Consider the following 17,351-nt stretch of genomic DNA (forward strand, 5'->3'; position numbering starts at 1 on the left):
TTTTTCCGTCTGTTTACTTAGAAAGTGACCAAGAATGAAAGTAACGGAAATTTCAAAAAGTGATGATTCTCATTCTCCGGTCGCAAACAACAGCGTTAAAAATATCTTCGCCTTTACAGTGACAGAGCAACAACAACCAGAAGAAACCGAACCCAAGAAAACAAAAATTACAAACCCTAAATTTCGGTGCCTCTTTCTCCTCAATTTCCTAATGTGTATTTACAGCGCAACAAAACCAGCAAAAGATCCGGCCAATTCACGAGCTACGTGTTTTTTTTTTCGTTTTTTTTTTCAGGAGAATTCTTCCGGCGAGAAGCTAACGAGCTCGGAGACGTCAGGCGCGTCGAGGCCAAGACGGAGCGCGTGGAGTACGCGCTCAAAGTCGAAAACGCGGCACGGTAACCGGAGCACGCCTTTCTGTTCGTAGCCGTATTCCTGCGCGGATTCGTTGAGCAGTTTCACGAAGACAGGGTGGTTCAGGAGCTCAGCGCACACCACGAACCTCTCCATCTCGTCGCCGACGTAGATCGGCACGTGCCCCTCCGGAACCACCGCGGAGGAGCGTCGGATCTTGGAAGCGCGGAACGACTCCGCCCGGAGGCGCCGGCGGCAGCCCCTGGACGAGGAGGCGTCGTCGGAGGAGGAGTCGGAGCGGAGGAGCGTGTAATTAGAGGAGTCGGCGACGCGCGAGAGGCGACGGATCAAGTGCTTCATATCAGAAAAGTAGAAATAGTGTTGAAGAGGAGTAGTGTGAGTGAGTGGTGGAACAGAGGAAGATGTTGGTTGAGGTTGTGGTTGGAGTGGTTAAGGATGGATAGAAGAGTGTGTTTATATATGGGTGAAGGGTGGAATGGGGATTCTAATAAGAGTGTACACAATGAAAAGGTGATGATGCGAGAAGTCTGGGAGGTACAGGTAAGCGTACTTGGCAGGTACAATTGGTAAGGGAGAGAGAAATGAGTAAAAATATTAAATAAAATATAGTAAAGTAATTGATGGAAATAAAATGTGGTTTATTAAATGCTATGAAAGAAAATGAATGAGGTGTGGTTGGGTTTATTTATTTGTTTATTGTGGTGGCCATGAATTTATTGTTCGGTTTTTGCCTTTGGCTTTTTTCAATGTGTGTGCAGTGAGTGTTGGATTACCACGCGAGTGAAGCGTGCGGGACGGGGACCCGTATCGGTATTATTGATTGTTTGGCTGAAATTTTGAATATGTTTTTACGTTCATAATTTTTTATTTAGAATTAAATAAAGGCTTTCAACCTTCAAATTCACGATTTTTTCTCGGAATGTTTTTAAAAAATCCCCAAATGAACAGGTGGCATCATATTTTTTCAAATAGAACCTTCTACTATGGTGACATTCACATATGCTCGGAAATCCAATTGAAATGAGGTAAGGAGACAAAAAAAATTAATAGTAGAGAAAACTAAAAGAAAATAATTAATTAAAAATATTCAGAATAAAGTTAATTATTTTAAGAGAGGGAAGCAAATAAAAAAAATTTAAGGTTAAATAAATTTTAGTTTTATAATATAATTTTGAATTAAATTTTTTATTAGTGGTTTGTTGAAAAATAAAAAATAACATTTTGATAAAAGGAAATATAACTATAATTTTGGACTTTTGAATAAAAAAAATAAATACAGTGGTTTAAATAACATAAATATTATTTTGGTGGTGTAAAAAATTTGAAGTAAAAGTTTATTAATTCTTTTTTTATCTACGATCATGATAATTATTTTTTTTATGTTCAAAAATATTTCAGAGGAATTTTTAATATGTTTAATAATATATTGAAACAATAAGATTGATTGGAATTATTATTAAAAAATATATTTGATATTATAAAATTGTTGATAAAAATTGAAAATATTAATAATGATTATAGGATTAAAATTGAAAATATTAATATGTATTGACCAGTACTCAGTTCTCGGTAGAACGTTTGGATGTTTGGTTCTTTTGTACTGTGGGAGGTCAGCTCAATTGTTGGGTCAGGGTAAGACCGGTGCAGATGGCCATTTTTTCAGGCTAGGCCCAAAACGCGTGATAGGGTCGATTACGCAAAGTAATTTTATATATACACCTGCTTATAGATATGTTTGGGGACGATGAATATAATATTGTTGTTATTGTGTATATTTGTTGTTGTTAGTATGTGGTAGTATTTTTTCTGTTGCATGTTTCTGTTGCATATCTGTTGCACATGGTTAGTTGTTGCTATCCCTAATATGATAGGGAGATGCATTGGTAACAGAAGTGGGCCTGCGGATAGCACCTGGAGATCATTGGTGCCCGTGACAGATGGTTTTTCTGTTAGAGATAAAAGATTAAAGTGCTTAGTACATTTTCAGTTAAGATTTGCTTATCTCCAAGGAGAATGGTTGCATGTTGCATGTGCAACAATAAAAGGAGAGTAAGTCTTTAGGTAAAGGTACGCTGTTTTTGAGATACTTTCTTAACTGGTTACTTTTGGTGAGCCCTAGCTGACTTGATCGTCGGAGTGTAATCAACAGGTAGGGCGCCCTCTGTCTCAACAAAGTCTTATTCTGGTACGACAAGGAGGCACGCACTCGGTTTTCAGAAGAGGTAGATACAAAAGGGGGTATTCAACCTAAAGTCAACCGGCAACCTAGCCAACCGGCCAGAACATTTGGCACCCACTATGGGGCCTGCTAAAACTTGATCCCATCCACATTTTGGTTCGAGTTTACAGACGAAGATGAGGAATACGAGGCAAGTGCCATTGGGACAAGAAGAAGGTGAGACTCCCACATTGCAGCAGCTTATGGAGACTATCAGGAATCTCCAAGAAGCCAACGAGCAGTCCAGACAGGAGCAAGAGAGATTACGAGACGAATTACGCAAAACCAACGAGGATTTGCGTAGAGACCGACGTATCCCGAGAGAACGAGAGTCAAATTCGCCAGAAAGAGACTGCCTCGAGCCTTTCGCACGAGTTATTATGGATGAGCCAGGTGGCACCCAAGATTACTTTCACAAGGGTAGAAGACCCTTAAAGTCACCTCACTGTGTTTAATACCTAGATGATTATCTCGGGTGGTTCAGATGCAATACGGTGCAAGATGTTCATGGACACCTTCACAGGCACGACAATACAATCGTTCAGTGGACTCCCAGATGGCCACATTACCTCTTTTGCACAATTCACCAAATTGTTATGAGAGCAGTTTTATGCCAACCGGGTCAAGCTCCCATTCTTATACGATCTCTTCAATGTGCGCCAGAGGGAAGGGGAGACATAGAAGGATTATCTGAACCGATTTTGGGCCCTCACTGTGAAACTCCGAACTCATGATGAGAACGTTATAGTGTCCGCCTTTGAGCAAAGGGGTCGCTCTAGAACCGTTTTGCAATTCCCTTATCAGAAGCCCTGCATAATCTTTTTCCGAAATCAGACGAGGAGCGATCACCCACATTAATGCCGAAGAAGCAGTAGTAGCTTCAAACAACGGTTCGCATTCCCCGCTGGCTAAACCGAAGGAAGTCAGCAAAGCGTCTCGGCCTATGAGGGTTAATGAGACCTCTACAGGCAAGAAGGAAAAAGCCAGACATCACCCTTACAGGAAAGGGGAATTCAAGGAAAGAGGCAAAGAGGAGGAAGTCCGTCCCAAGTTCCGCATATCGTACAAGGAGCTGATAGGTATACCTCTGGTTGCTGAAAAGATGAGATTGCCCCAAAAGGCTGACAGAAATTTGGGAGGAAGAAAGGATATCTGGTGCAAATTCCACAAGGGATTCAGGCATGGTATTGAGAGGGGCATGGCTTTAGGCTACCAGTTGATCGAGCTTTTGAAGGAAGGTTTCTTGAAAGAGTATCTCGAAGTCGACCAAGGAGAACCACAGGAGGAAGTTGTTTTAAGGGACCAGGCGCACAAGGTCCCCGTGCATACCGAGTTAAATACGATCTCGGGTGGGTTTTCTGGAGTAGGTAGCACGACTACCAAACACAAAAGATACACAAGCACAGTGATGTCACTAGAGGCAAAATGTCACGATGACATGCCAGATCCAGACCTTTATTTCACGAAGGCAGACTTGGTAGGTGTGGTTCCTCACGACAACGATCTAATAGTGATATCTGTTGTTATGGTAGGGAAAACGGTGCATCGGGCTCTTATTGACCAAGGGAGTTCGACTGATGTACTGTTCTGGTCCACATTTTTCAACTTGCGGCTATCCCCCGATCAAATGAGGCCGCATGACGGATGCCTAGTTGGTTTTGCAAGGGACTAAATGGAGGTTCGAGGCTACATTGATTTAAGGATGACTTTTTCAGATGAGGAAGCTGCCATGATTATCGTCATCAGGTATATTGTGGTTAATACTCCCTCTGCTTATAACCCGTTGTTAGGGAGACCCTCGCTAAACAAGTTAGGAGCGGTAACTTCTACGAAGCATATGAGAATGAAGTTACCATCTGTTGAGGGAAATGTGATTACAATAAGGTCCAACTAGAAAGATGCTCAGAAGTGTTATGAGAGCAGCTTAAAGAACATAAAGAGTTACAACTCTACCACTATTTCTCATGAGGGAAAAGTGGCCGAGGTCTTGGAAACTGAGTTAGGCCATAGACAACGACCGAGACCAGTTGGTGATGTCTGAGAACGGGAAATCAAAGGGAAGTTGTTCAAGCTCGGTGCCTCGCTAGGCCAGGAGTTATAAGACCAGATAGTTAGGGTGATAGCCAGGCACCTGGACGCGTTCGCGTGGTCCTCTGCTGACATGCCTAGGATAAATCCTAATTTCCTATGTCACAGGCTCACTATGGACAACAGGGTCCGACCAGTGGTTCAGAAGAGGAGGAAATTTAATGAAGAAAGGCGCCTAATCATCAAAACGGAGACTCAGAAGCTGCTGAACGCCGACCATATCAGGGAGATCCAGTACCCTGAATGGTTGGCGAACGTGGTACTGATTCAGAAGGACAATGACAAGTGGAGAATGTGCGTCGACTGCACAAACCTGAACAAAGCATGTCCAAAAGATTCATACCCGTTGTCGAGCATTGACTCCTTGGTGGACAACGCCTCAAGGTGTCGACTACTGAGATTCCTGGATGCATTCTCGGGGTACAATCAGATTCGGATGCACCCTAAAGATGAAAGTAAGACTGCTTTCATGACGGAGCTCGCCAACTATTGTTACAAGGTCATGCCCTTTGGCTTCAAAAACGCTGGTGCCACTTACCAGCGTCTGATGGACAGGATTCTCGCCCCATGCTTGGGCGAAATGTACAGGTAGACAAGATGGTTGTTACATCCAAGGAGAAAAGAAGGATGTGACAAACCTTGAGGAACTGTTTGCGACCATAGGCAAGTATAACCTGAAGTTAAACCCTGAAAAATGTGTGTTCAGGGTAGAGGTAGGTAAGTTCCTTGGATTCGTGCTAACTAAGAGAGGCATAGAAGCCAATCCTGGTAAGTGTGCCGCCATCATCGAAATGAAGAGCCCTGCCACTATCAAGGAAGTCCAACAGCTGACTGGACGGATGACAGCTTTGTCTCGTTTCCTATCGGGCTAGTGGAGACAAGGATTACCCGTATTTCCAGTGATTAAAGAACAGTAATCTCTTTGTGTGGACCTCCAACTGTGAGGAGGCCTTCGTCCAGTTGAAGGAGTAATTGGCTAGTCCTCCTGTTCTGGGTAAGCCATTGGCAGGCGTCCCCCTCCGCCTATATTTTCCATCACAGATCGGGCGATTAACTCAGTGATAATGCAGGACCACGACCAGGTTCAAAAGCCAATTTACTTCGTCAACAAGGTGCTACAGGGGCCTGAGGAGCGTTACCAGGCGATCGAGAAAGCTGCACTGGCAGTAGTGTTCACAACTAGGACGCTACGACACTACTTTCACAACTTCGCCGTGATAGTGATGACTGATCTGCCTATCCGCAAGGTTTTACAAAAACCTGACATTGCAGGGCGTATGGTGCGGTGGTCGGTCGAGCTGTCAGAGTTTGACATCCATTACGTGCCAAGAGGGCCGATTAAAGGACAAGTATATGCTGATTTTATGGTTGAGTTGATGTCTGGGGGCCCTCACCCAAATCCCAGTGGTTTTCGGTGGATACTGTCAGTAGATGGTTCTTCCAATCAGCAAGGCAGTGGATCTGGGGTTATCCTAGAAGGGCCTAGTGGTCTGCTGATCGAACAGTCTTTGAAGTTCACATTTAAAGCTATCAACAATTAGGCCGAATATGAAGTGTTGATAGCTGGGATGCTGTTACCCCAAGAGTTAGGAGCTCAGAAACTGTTGGTGAAAAGTGACTCGTTACTTGTTATCGAGCAGGTAACAGGCATATATCAAGCCAAGGATCCACAATTGGCTGCATACCTCAAGTACGCAATGTTGCTGAAAGAAGCCTTCATTGAGTTTGAGCTCGTGCACGTGCCAGGAGAGTAGAATTCCCGAGCCGACCTCTTGGCCAAACTGGCCAGCTCGGGAAAGGAAATCGTCAAAGGTCGGTGATCTAGGAAACCTTGAAGGTCCCTAGAATGGCGGAAGAGAACCTGCCTAGGGAGGTCTTGGTGGTAGGTGCCCAGGGAGGAAGGAGTCACCGATCGTTGACCTGGGAAACACTGAAAGTTCCCTGGGTAGTGACATGCGAGGCGCTGGACGAGGAGGTGATGACTATCTCCCAAGGCAGCACGAATGATACCTGGATTACTCCTTACCAGTGTTATCTAGCTGATGGATTACTTCTTAGTGAGCCCGCAAAAGCAAAAACGATAAAAAGAAATTCGGGAAAGTACACGTTAATTGATGGCAAGCTGTTTCGTCATGGGTATGCTCACCCTCTCATTTGCATTAGTGAGGACTAGTGCACCCGTGTAATGATCGAGTTGCACGAAGGCATCTGTAGGAGTCATGTTGGAGGCCGAGCACTATTGTTGAAGGTCATCTGAGCTGGATACTAATGGCCGACGATGAAAGAAGACTGTGGAAGGTACACTCAGCGATGTGAGCAGTGCTAGAAACACGTTGATTGGCATCATGCACCAGTAAAGGAGCTGCGGTCAATTTACAGTCCATGGTCATTCCATACCTGGCGAATAGACATCCTAGGTTCTTTCCCCTTAGTCGTACGTCAGATGAAGTACCTTGTGGTAGCTATTGAGTACTGCACCAAGTGGATTGAAGTCGAGCCCATTGCCTAAATCACCGCCCACAAGGTACAACATTTCGTATGGAAGTACATAGTATGCCACTTTGGGGTTCCCAGACATCTAATATCAGATAATGGAACATAATTCGCCAGTCAGCAGTTAGGAAAACTATGCTCGGAGCTCAAAATAAAACAAATATTCGCCTCAGTGGAGCACCCCCAAACGAATGGCTAAGTAGAATCAGCCAACAGGGTCTTACTCAGAGGCTTGAAGAGAAGGTTAGAGAAGTCAAGGGAACCTGGGCAAAGGAGGTTCCCCGAGTTCTATGAGCTTATCACACCACGCCCCAGTCCACCACCAAAGAAACACCGTTCAGTTTGGTGTATGGGACAAATGCTATGATCCCCGTAAAGATTCAGGAGAGCTCTTCCTGGTTTCATAATTTCGTTGTTGAAGAATCCAACAAGGGGAGGAAAGTAAATCAGGACTTACTAGATGAAGTCCGTGAGCAAGAACGTATTAAGTCTGAAGCGTTGAAAAGAAGAGTCAAGTTGAAACAAAAAACCAAGGTCAGACCTCGGCAGTTCCAGGTCGCTGACTTTGTAATGCGGAAAGCTCATCCTTACCAGTTGGAGAATAAGTTGTCTCCAAAGTGGACATGACCGTTTTGTATAGTTGAAGTGCTTGGGAATGGTGCATACAAGTTAGAAACCTTGGAGGGAAGACCCATCCCTCGGACATGGAACGCTGCTAAGTTTTCTTTCCTTTTTGTGCTTTCTTCTTATGTGTTTGTATGCATCTAGGGATGGTAATATGGGGCAGGCTGTTCAGGGTCTTTACACCTCATGCATGTATTATATATACAAGTTATGGAAAGGTATAAAACAAAGACTTTTACCATAGTCGCCTTCTTTGTTTGAATCTAACACGGTGGCTAAATAACCACCTTCTTTGCTTGAGGAGAAAAGACTATGCACTGAACAACATCGATCATAAAGCTGTCGTTTTACGGCTAAAATGATCACCATTTCTCACCTTTTCTGCACCAGTGGTTTGAGCTTGAAAAGTAAACTAAAAACCCTAAGAAGCATAATCAAAATTTTACCAAGAGAAGGATAGAGCTTAGGAGCTAGAAAGTCTCTAATTCCATGGAATAAGCCTAAAATAGGCTAATTTTGGGCGCTCATGAATGGAGAAGATATGTGGTCCAAATTGCTCTTATGCAATCTCATTTTTTCCTTTTTTTAGTCCCACGTTCCCAAGGATATAAAGTAAGGGGCTTATTCATCTATAAATAAGACCACTTTGTTGAACCAAGTGGTGTTCAATGTTTTGAAGAATCCAAATCCTTTGAAGGATGATGAAGCCTCTGCTTTGCTTGATGCTGCTGTGCTGGTTTAAGCTTTGTTTTGGGGTAGTTCTATGTTGTAATCAACCCTTAGATTAAATCTCAAAGCAATTAGCATTTCATTTTTATCAAAGCAAAATGTTTTTCAAACTAAGTTGAAACAACCGATTGTTTTGTCGAAACAACCGATTGTTTACACTTAGATGTTTTGAGAAAGTTTGAAAACTGTTTTTGAATGGTGTATTTTGTTAAGTAACAAAACAACCGATTGATTCGAGGAAACAATCGATTGTTTGTTTTAAAACCATAACAGAAAAACTGTTTTCTTTGACTGAGCTTTAAATGCTTTAACTGAATACGCTCCAGTCATTAAATGCTTTGACCAATCAATTTTAAATGCAATTAAGAGTTTGTTAAGATTTGATAACAAACTATATTCTTAGATATATTCTGAAAAACTGTTTTAATGTTTTTAAGGATCTTGAAACAAAGTTTTGATCTAAGAGTTTTTCAAAGAGTTCTGAGATTGCTAAAGAGTTAAGAGATTGATCAAGGTGCTGAATAGGATTTTACTTGTATTGATTTCAGATATTCATCTGTAACAAGTGTAATCTTTGTAAACTGCTGAACAATTCGTCTGTGTGTGTTGCTGAGATTGGCTGTGTGTTCTTGAGGTGTTCAAGATCAGCAATCTTAGTGTTGGCCAAGGAGAGTGTGTGTCTTGAGGTTTTCAAGGTCATTCTCTTGGTTGTGGTGTAAGTGATCAAGTGGTGATTGCTTAGTGGATATCCTCAGGGTTTCTGAGAAGACCGGATGTAGCTCTTGTTTGGAGTGAACCAGTATAAACAACTGTGTACAATTTCTCTATCCCTATCTCTTTAATTCAGTTTTGTTATTTTGGAACTGGTATAAACAACCGATTGTTTCGCTAAAACAACCGATTGTTTTTCCAGCTTTGTGCTTTTGTTGTTTTTTTTGAAAAAACTGAATCCTTAATCAAGGTTCTTTCAAAGTATTTTCATTCTAAGGTTAAAAGTCTGCGAAAATATTTCTTAAACAATTCACCCCCCCTCTCGTTTAAGGCCATATATTCTAACACACTTGTCCCCTTGTACTACTCAACTTTGAACTTAGTAGATGAGCATTTTGCATTCTTCTTGTTCTTTGAGAGTCAACATGAGAGTAATCTTCCCCTTTTATCCTTCAAGAATCCTTCCTTGAAGAGAGGAATACCAGGTTTCTTACAAGAAACTTGATAATTTTAAGAATTTTCTCGTCTTCCACTATCGCTTGAAGATGCTTCCATCATTTTGGTAATAAAAGTCAGGCCTGGAGGTCTACATGAGATTAATCCTCCATTTTATTTCCTTGTGTTTTTTTCTCGTCTTGTTCTTAGATCTTTGTATTTAAGTTAGTTAATTTCCTTTTTGTAATCCATGTCAAATTTCATTTTTAATTGATTTTAATACTAGTTCCATTTTTCATGAACCAATGCCATGTTCTAAGAATCTCTATTACATGTTTTTAGCTTTATATTTATGAATTATTTAAAGTTTTTTAAGTCTTATTTATTCCAAATACTTGTTCATAAATAAAACATAATTGTTTTGTTGTTTTCTTCTTGATTTGAACCCTCCTTTGCTTTTAGTTCATAAGCAAAGTTCTGAACATGACTTGTACAATTTTCTTAGTTTTTAGGTGTAGTCCAAGACGTTTTTGTACATTTCCTTCAATTTTTAAGTTGAATATTTTTATTGCACATGACTAGTACAATTGCTAGCTTATTTGGAATAGAATTTGAACCTAAGTTTTAAATAGTTTGCAAAATTGAGTATAAAAAGTGAAATTCAAAGCCTTTTGATTTGAAAATAGCAAGAAAATTATGAGAAAAAAAGTACATACTAAAGGCTGAAACATATAAAAGCTAGAGAAAAAGATTAGGAAAATTCACACTTTAATCCATACTCTTAAAGTCTTATGCTTGCTTTTCTAGTTGAATACTTGATTTGTGTGTATAACATCTTTGAGTGAATTTTTTTTTCCTTTCCAATTGATATTGTAGTTGTATTTTGTTAAATGTTCATTATTCAACTTGCTTTAATTTTTGTTTCAATACTCATATTTGATAAATGGTAAAATATAATTCAGTTTTCCCTTATATTTTGACCTATTTTCACAAATAAATATTCAATTTTTTTGTCTGGATTTTAAAAATATGTTATTTTTATTATATTATCATGGAAAAATAATATCAAACCATTATTGTATGAGCTTACAAAACCAGAGCTTATAAACTAAGAAAGCAAGGGCAACATGCTATATCATAAAATTTAGTATAATTCCGCGATTAAAGGTTTTTCTCAAAAAATAAGAAAATATGATATCTTTTGTTGATTTTAATAAAATATGTGTTTACCTGAGCTATTTATATATATATATATATATATATATATATATAAATTAGGTAAAAAGACGGTTGTAAATAAAATACAATTTTTAAAAATATGACGATACAGAGAAAGAAGGAAGAAAGATAATAAATGTTGGAACTGTGAACGTTTTTTATAAAAATAAATAAAAACTGTACATATAATAAATTATATATATATATAACTAATTAGTTCATTATATATTACTATTTTTTATTTATGTTTTACTTTTATGCAAGTTTTCTTTTACATTTTTAATCAAAATATCGATTTCAATTTTGTTTCTCAGTTATATATTTTTTTTACCTGCTTACTTCCATTCTTTTTATATGCTAAAAAACATGAAATTTGATTAGTCCTATTTTATAGAGCATTAAATCAAACTTCATATATTTTTTTATTTGGAAAATGTATGGATGACAGAAAGAAAATGTTATCCTAATCCCACATGGAGTAGAGATGAGAATATTTCTTTGTATATAAGTGGCTAGAAATCTCAACGATTTTATGGAGTTGAGTTAGGATTAAAGTCCACTTTGTAATATGACATTAGAGTCATTTAAAGTTTATCCTAACGAGTATTTATTGGATTTATCGTGACTATTGCACCGTTATCGGATCACCCATAATATATTGTCCCACACACGAACTGTCAGTCTCGGTGTGAGGAAGTGTATTAGGCTACACTTAATAGAACAAAATGGTATGTTTTTATTCATCTTTTATGTATAAATTCACTTCATCCTCTTACACATTACACATAGATTGAATAATAAGTGTAAAAGTATAAGAAGCTAAAAGTGAATTTAACATAGATAGCAAACACATGTATGGTACTGATCGCTACAAACTCCCACCGCTTTCTCTGATTTGAAATGTGATCTGCAAACCCAGCCACAAGGATTGTTGAAAGGTTCACAGTGTTGAGAAATGCCTTGTACTACACAATTAGGTTCCACCACTGATTCAACTTCATTTCCTACACAACCACATCACCAATCACCAATTACATACAAAACATAATTAATCTTCTCAAAATTCCTTCATCACACACAAAACATTAAAACTTAAATTAGTGCTTACCAGAAGAAATGAGGAGAACAAGCACAAGGAGTGAGAAAAAAGAGGTTTTCATTTTCTTTATTTGGTTTGACAGTGTTTAGCTTTCGATAGTGATGGATCTCATGGAAGATCCACATGCATTTATATAGCCCAAATCTAAATAATAATAATATTTGAAATATACTGAACATTCAAAGCAAACGTTGGCACACGTTACGACGAGTTCAGGTCAAACTACTTAGTACTTCATCTTCATAAACCTTTTTCCATTCTTGTCTTCTTTCAAAGATTATTTCAAAGATAACGTATGACTCATAATTTGTTTTCCCGATATACACTTTTTTTTTTAAATTATTGAAATAAACCCCATCACACTTTAATTACCTAAATATACCTGTTATGTTTAATATTTATGACCAGAACAAAGAAGCTAAACTATAACGTATATTTTAATCTATTAATAGAGTCAATTATGTTAAAAAAAATCATTGGGAATTGTACTTTCTGAACATCCAATTCTAACTTTACTTTTTTATGTTTTTTTGAAAAGTTTTGAAAAAAATAGAAGGAATTGGGAAATTAAAAATTAAATAATAATAAATATTTAATATGATTTCTTTTAGAATTTTTATATAATACCATAAACTAAAATGTGTATTGGTCGGACGTTGATGAGAATAAAAAAGATGCTATTAATAGGAGGAATGGACAAAAGCCAAAACATATGTCAAAAGATAAGGCCCAAGCCCAAGAAGGTCAAAACCAAGAAGTCCAAGCCCAACCCACGAGGAGCAAGGCCAAGTATTAATAAATGAGCATCAATGAATGTCTCTTTTTGTAATTACTTTTGTGTAGTTTTTAGTAGAACTTTAAAAGGAAGGTGTAGATATTAAATAAGGGGTGCTAATGTACAAAACAAAGTTACACCTTCCATGTGATATAAAAGAGTAGGTGTAGATATAGTTTTAGGAGGTGCCAAAGTAGGAAAGCAAGTCACACTTCTCATGTGACTTGTTTTGGCTCCAGTTTTGAATAGTCTAGTTTTTGAATTGTGTCTTTTCATTTTCAACCCTCTTCTACTATAAATGGAGAGACCATGCTTTTGTAAATTCATAATTTAGAAATTGAAGAAAGGAAACTCTACTCAAATTGAGAGAGAATTGTGAGAGATTTGATCTCATTCACTAAGTCTTATCTTGTGAGCTTTGGAGGGCTTCAAGTGGCGGCAACTAGCACTCATCTTGGATCATCATCTCCAAAGTGGCGTGTCCATCTCCTTCAAGTCTTCATCCAATTAAGTTCCTTCTTTCTTCCATCTTCATTTCCATGTTTTTAGCAATTCCAATCGGTAGTTTGTCTTTTTAGGTGTTGTTCTTTAATTTCCACCGATTATTCTTGTTCATCGTGTGTTCTACTTTCAATTATGTACTTGTAGCTTAATTTGATTATGTATTTGTATCGCCAATTCCTTGTGTTGTTTCAGTTCATTGTGAAATGACACTCAATCTTGAGTTTGATTCATCTATTAGAAGACTTTGTACTTCAATGATGATTCCTTAAGTTCCTCCACTTGTTCCTAATTGTTTGTCCTTGTTTTCAACTCTTAATTGTTGTCTTTTTTCACATATATTGTTGTGTTCATGTGCTGAAACTAAAATGTGTATTGGTCGGACGTGTTCGGGTCCTCAATCTAAGCACTTAAACGTAGTAAGCTTGGTTGGATAGGTTATGTGCGAAATACCCAACTTGGAGCAGGTACGGGTCCAATGACACATTTCGAGGTCAGTCCAAATGTTGAGTAATCTATACAAAAAAGATAATTAAAGTAAAGTTAACAAAAGGAGCATCTGAATTAGTAAAAGTATATATATCTTTTAAATACAAAAAAAAGGTTGTTAGGAATGATGTGACATTGCACACGAAAATAAAGGTGCACGTTAACAGAATGTTCCTACTGTTGAAATTATATTCTTGTTGTTGAGATTATATTCTTGTTGTTGAGATTATATTCTTGTTGTTGAGATTATATTCTTGTTGTTGAAATAATATTCTGGTTTATGAAAATTGTTGAAAGAATGTCTACAAAAGGGGTTTAAGACCTCGATTGAAGGTAAGTTTTTGTGAACCCTACATTGATACAAATTGAAAGTTTGAATGGTCTCACTGACTTGATCTTCGGAGTGTGATCAGCAGGTAGAACCCCCTTTTTTGTCCCAAAATATCATCATCTCGGAGCAGCACATAGAGACAAGTCAAAGTAGAGCTCATCTCAAAGACCGCACAAAGTTAGCCAGCGAGAACATTTGGTGCCCACCGTGGAGTTCGATAAAACTTGATCCCAGCCACATTTGCAACTAAGCATTCTACGTAATGAGAAACATGAGACAATGACCGTTGGGATCTGAAGGAAGCGAGGTCCCTGCCTTGCAGAAAATTATGGAGACCATGAGGGCTCTCCAGGAGGCAAACGAAGAATATCGACATGAGCAAGAGCGAATTCGAGAAGAAGCCAAGTCCGAGCAAGAACGGCTACGAGCAGAAGCCCGAGTCAACCAAGAGCGCCTTCGAGAGGAAACGCGATTGAGCCAGGCCTGCCTTATGGTAAAGATTAAGGCCTCTCCAATAACTATGGAGGAGCACGCACAAGCTAATGAGAAGTTGCGCAAGACCAACGAGGAGCTACGAAGGAGCTTGCATTGACAGGGTCGACGTCCCACCTAGGAACGTTCCCCAGACTTGTCATCAAGAGATGATCCCAAGTCGTTCTCTCAGCAAATCATGGAAGAGCCTGTGTCGCCCCATTATATCACACCCAATATCTATTTTTTCTCTGGGATAAAGGACATCGAGAATCATCTAAAGGCGTTCAAGGCTCAAATGATCATCTTTGGTGGGTCGATGCAATCCGATGTAAGATGCTCATGGGTACCTTCATGGGAATAACTCTGCAATGGTTTAGTGGAATCCCGGATGGTCAGATCACCTCTTTCCTTCAATTCTCTAGAATGTTTAAGGAGTAGTTCTCGACTAATAAGGTTAACCTTCCACGATTGTATGATATTTCAATGTCAAACAGAGGGAAGGGGAATTGCTTAAATAATACTTGAATAAATTTTGTGCAGTCTCAGTAAGACTTCAAACTCAGGATGAAGAGATGGTGGTCACTGCTTTCGTGCAAGGAATGGCAGCCAGCGCGTTCAGTGATTCATTAATGAGGAATCCGACAGAGACATTAGCCGATGCGTGAACGAGCTACCGCTCATATTGAGGTCAGGGAGGTTGTGCTTAGGAAAAATGGTAGCTCACGTTTGAAACAACCCAAGTACAAGGAGAACATCCAAGATCGTTCAGTCATGAGTAGTGAAGTATCCATCGAGAAAAGAGCGGACCAGATGTACGTCCCGTATCTCGCTAAGAAGGATGAACCTAAGGTAAAGGACAGGGAGGAAACATTAATCAGACTTAGATTCTGGGTATCTTGCAAAGAACTCATCGACATGCCCGGAGTGTCAGACAAATTGACGTTTCCTTTTGCTGTCAAGCCAATTCAACCAGTTGTTTTGAGAATTCAACTGGTTGTTTTTTTGAAAACCTTAACAAAATTATGTTAAGTTGTAACAATCTGTTTTAAATTGGAGTATAAAAATGTTGTTTTACGCTCCTGGTCATTAACTAAGAAAGAGAGTTTTAATCAAAATCAATTTTCAAGATTCCAAAGTGCTTTTGGATCATTCTCAAGTGTGGAATAGGATTCTCTGTATTCACTATACTTTAATCTTTGATTGTATCCAGGTGTATTCTATTCCTTTCTTCCTTAATCACTGTATTTCTGTGTGACTTGGTGTTGTGCAATTTCAGAGGGTTGTTCTGAAAATTGTGTTGTTGCCAAAGGTGGTGTGTGTTCTTGAAAGGTTCAAGATCCTCACTTTGGTTTGTTATTCAAGGTTTGATTACTTAGTAAATTTGCAGTGGTTAGTTAAGGACTGGATGTAGCTCTTTGTTAAGAGTGAACCAATATAAACATTATGTGTGAATGTCTCTATCCTTACACTCATTAAACTACTTTAGCTTTGATTTTCTAAACTGCTGGTATAAACAATCGGTTGTTTCGAAAAAAACAAATGGTTTGATTTTCTGGAATCAAACTAAAAACAGTTATCTAATTAGCTGAACGGTTTTCTAATTTATTGATTTCTCATTGTCTTTCACCCTACCATCAATACTTGCGAAAATATTTCAAAAAAAAAAATCCACCCCTCCTCTTGTTTAATGCCTCTAATTCTAACAATATATAGCCAACCCATTCAAAAAAAATTCTTTGGTCAGTGCCATTTCTTTAGTCTCAATGTATTCAATTTCAGAATTGGATGAAGTTGTACCAAGAATTATATGATTCTCTTTAATCCCTCTACGTAGTCTTATGTATGTCCTTTTAATTTTGAGGTCCAAAGGGTATAATAAGTTTGAATTGTTCCTAGCCATACACCTTCTCTAGACCATCTAATGAATACTAACTCGAGCAACAATTTCAATTAACGCACAACAATCCATAGTGTGTAACATTGAAAGAAAATAAAATAAAAATATACATATAAAAGAAGGAAAGATTATCAAACAATAAAACTCTATGCCATGTGTTCCCAACAACGGGCCCAATTTGTTGAACCATTTAGCTTTGCATGGTTTACAAAATAAATCTATTTTTCACCTAATGTAATATAGGGCAATCTAGGTTGAATATTGAGAACACATATGTTTCTGGAATCCATTGTTTGATATTCTTTCTTTCATAAATTAAAATGGATGGATTTGAATTGAAATTAGAATTAAAAACATACAAAAATTTAAAGTGAAGTAAATTGTCTAAAGATAATAGTCTAATAGACCGTTTACTAACAATTAAAATGTAGAATCTGAAATATAAACTTGAAATCTAAAAGGGTGCAAGAAAATTAAACATAAACTTGAAATGTAAACTAAAAACTAGAATCAAATGGACAAAAACTAAAATTGTAGTGAAGAACCAAAAAATGAAGTATGCATTAGACGTTTAAAGGAAAAGCTCTCTAAATGATTCAATGAATACATTAATGTGGTGCCAATTAAAGCTACAATCTATCTCTAAAGAAAAAATTAAAGCCCAAATAAATTTGTGCAAAACGAAAGCTAAGTACACTTTTAAGCCATCTAGTTGACAATCGTCTACCAGACTGTCTAATAGTTCTACTAAAGAAAAATGGAGCGTCGAATAGAATCATGAACAATAGAAATGTAAATTGGAGAATTACAAATGATAGAAATGTAACTTGTGGAAATGTAAGTGACAAATATGTAAATGACAAAAATTGATAAGTGTAGAAATGTAAACATGAG

General features: G+C 38.1%; 1 protein-coding gene across 1 annotated transcript; it reads right to left on the reverse strand.

Moving 5' to 3' along the window:
- Positions 1-50: 50 nt before the first annotated feature.
- LOC137835081 (auxin-responsive protein SAUR71) lies at positions 51-894 on the reverse strand. The gene has a single exon (XM_068643421.2). It carries the CDS (start codon positions 712-714, stop codon positions 292-294), a length of 423 nt encoding a protein of 140 aa, XP_068499522.2. The 5' UTR covers positions 715-894; the 3' UTR covers positions 51-291.
- Between the last annotated feature and the right edge of the window lie 16,457 nt (positions 895-17,351).

The sequence above is a fragment of the Phaseolus vulgaris genome, chromosome 5 (assembly GCF_051622355.1).
Source record: "Phaseolus vulgaris cultivar YP4 chromosome 5, ASM5162235v1, whole genome shotgun sequence".
NCBI lineage: Eukaryota > Viridiplantae > Streptophyta > Magnoliopsida > Fabales > Fabaceae > Phaseolus > Phaseolus vulgaris.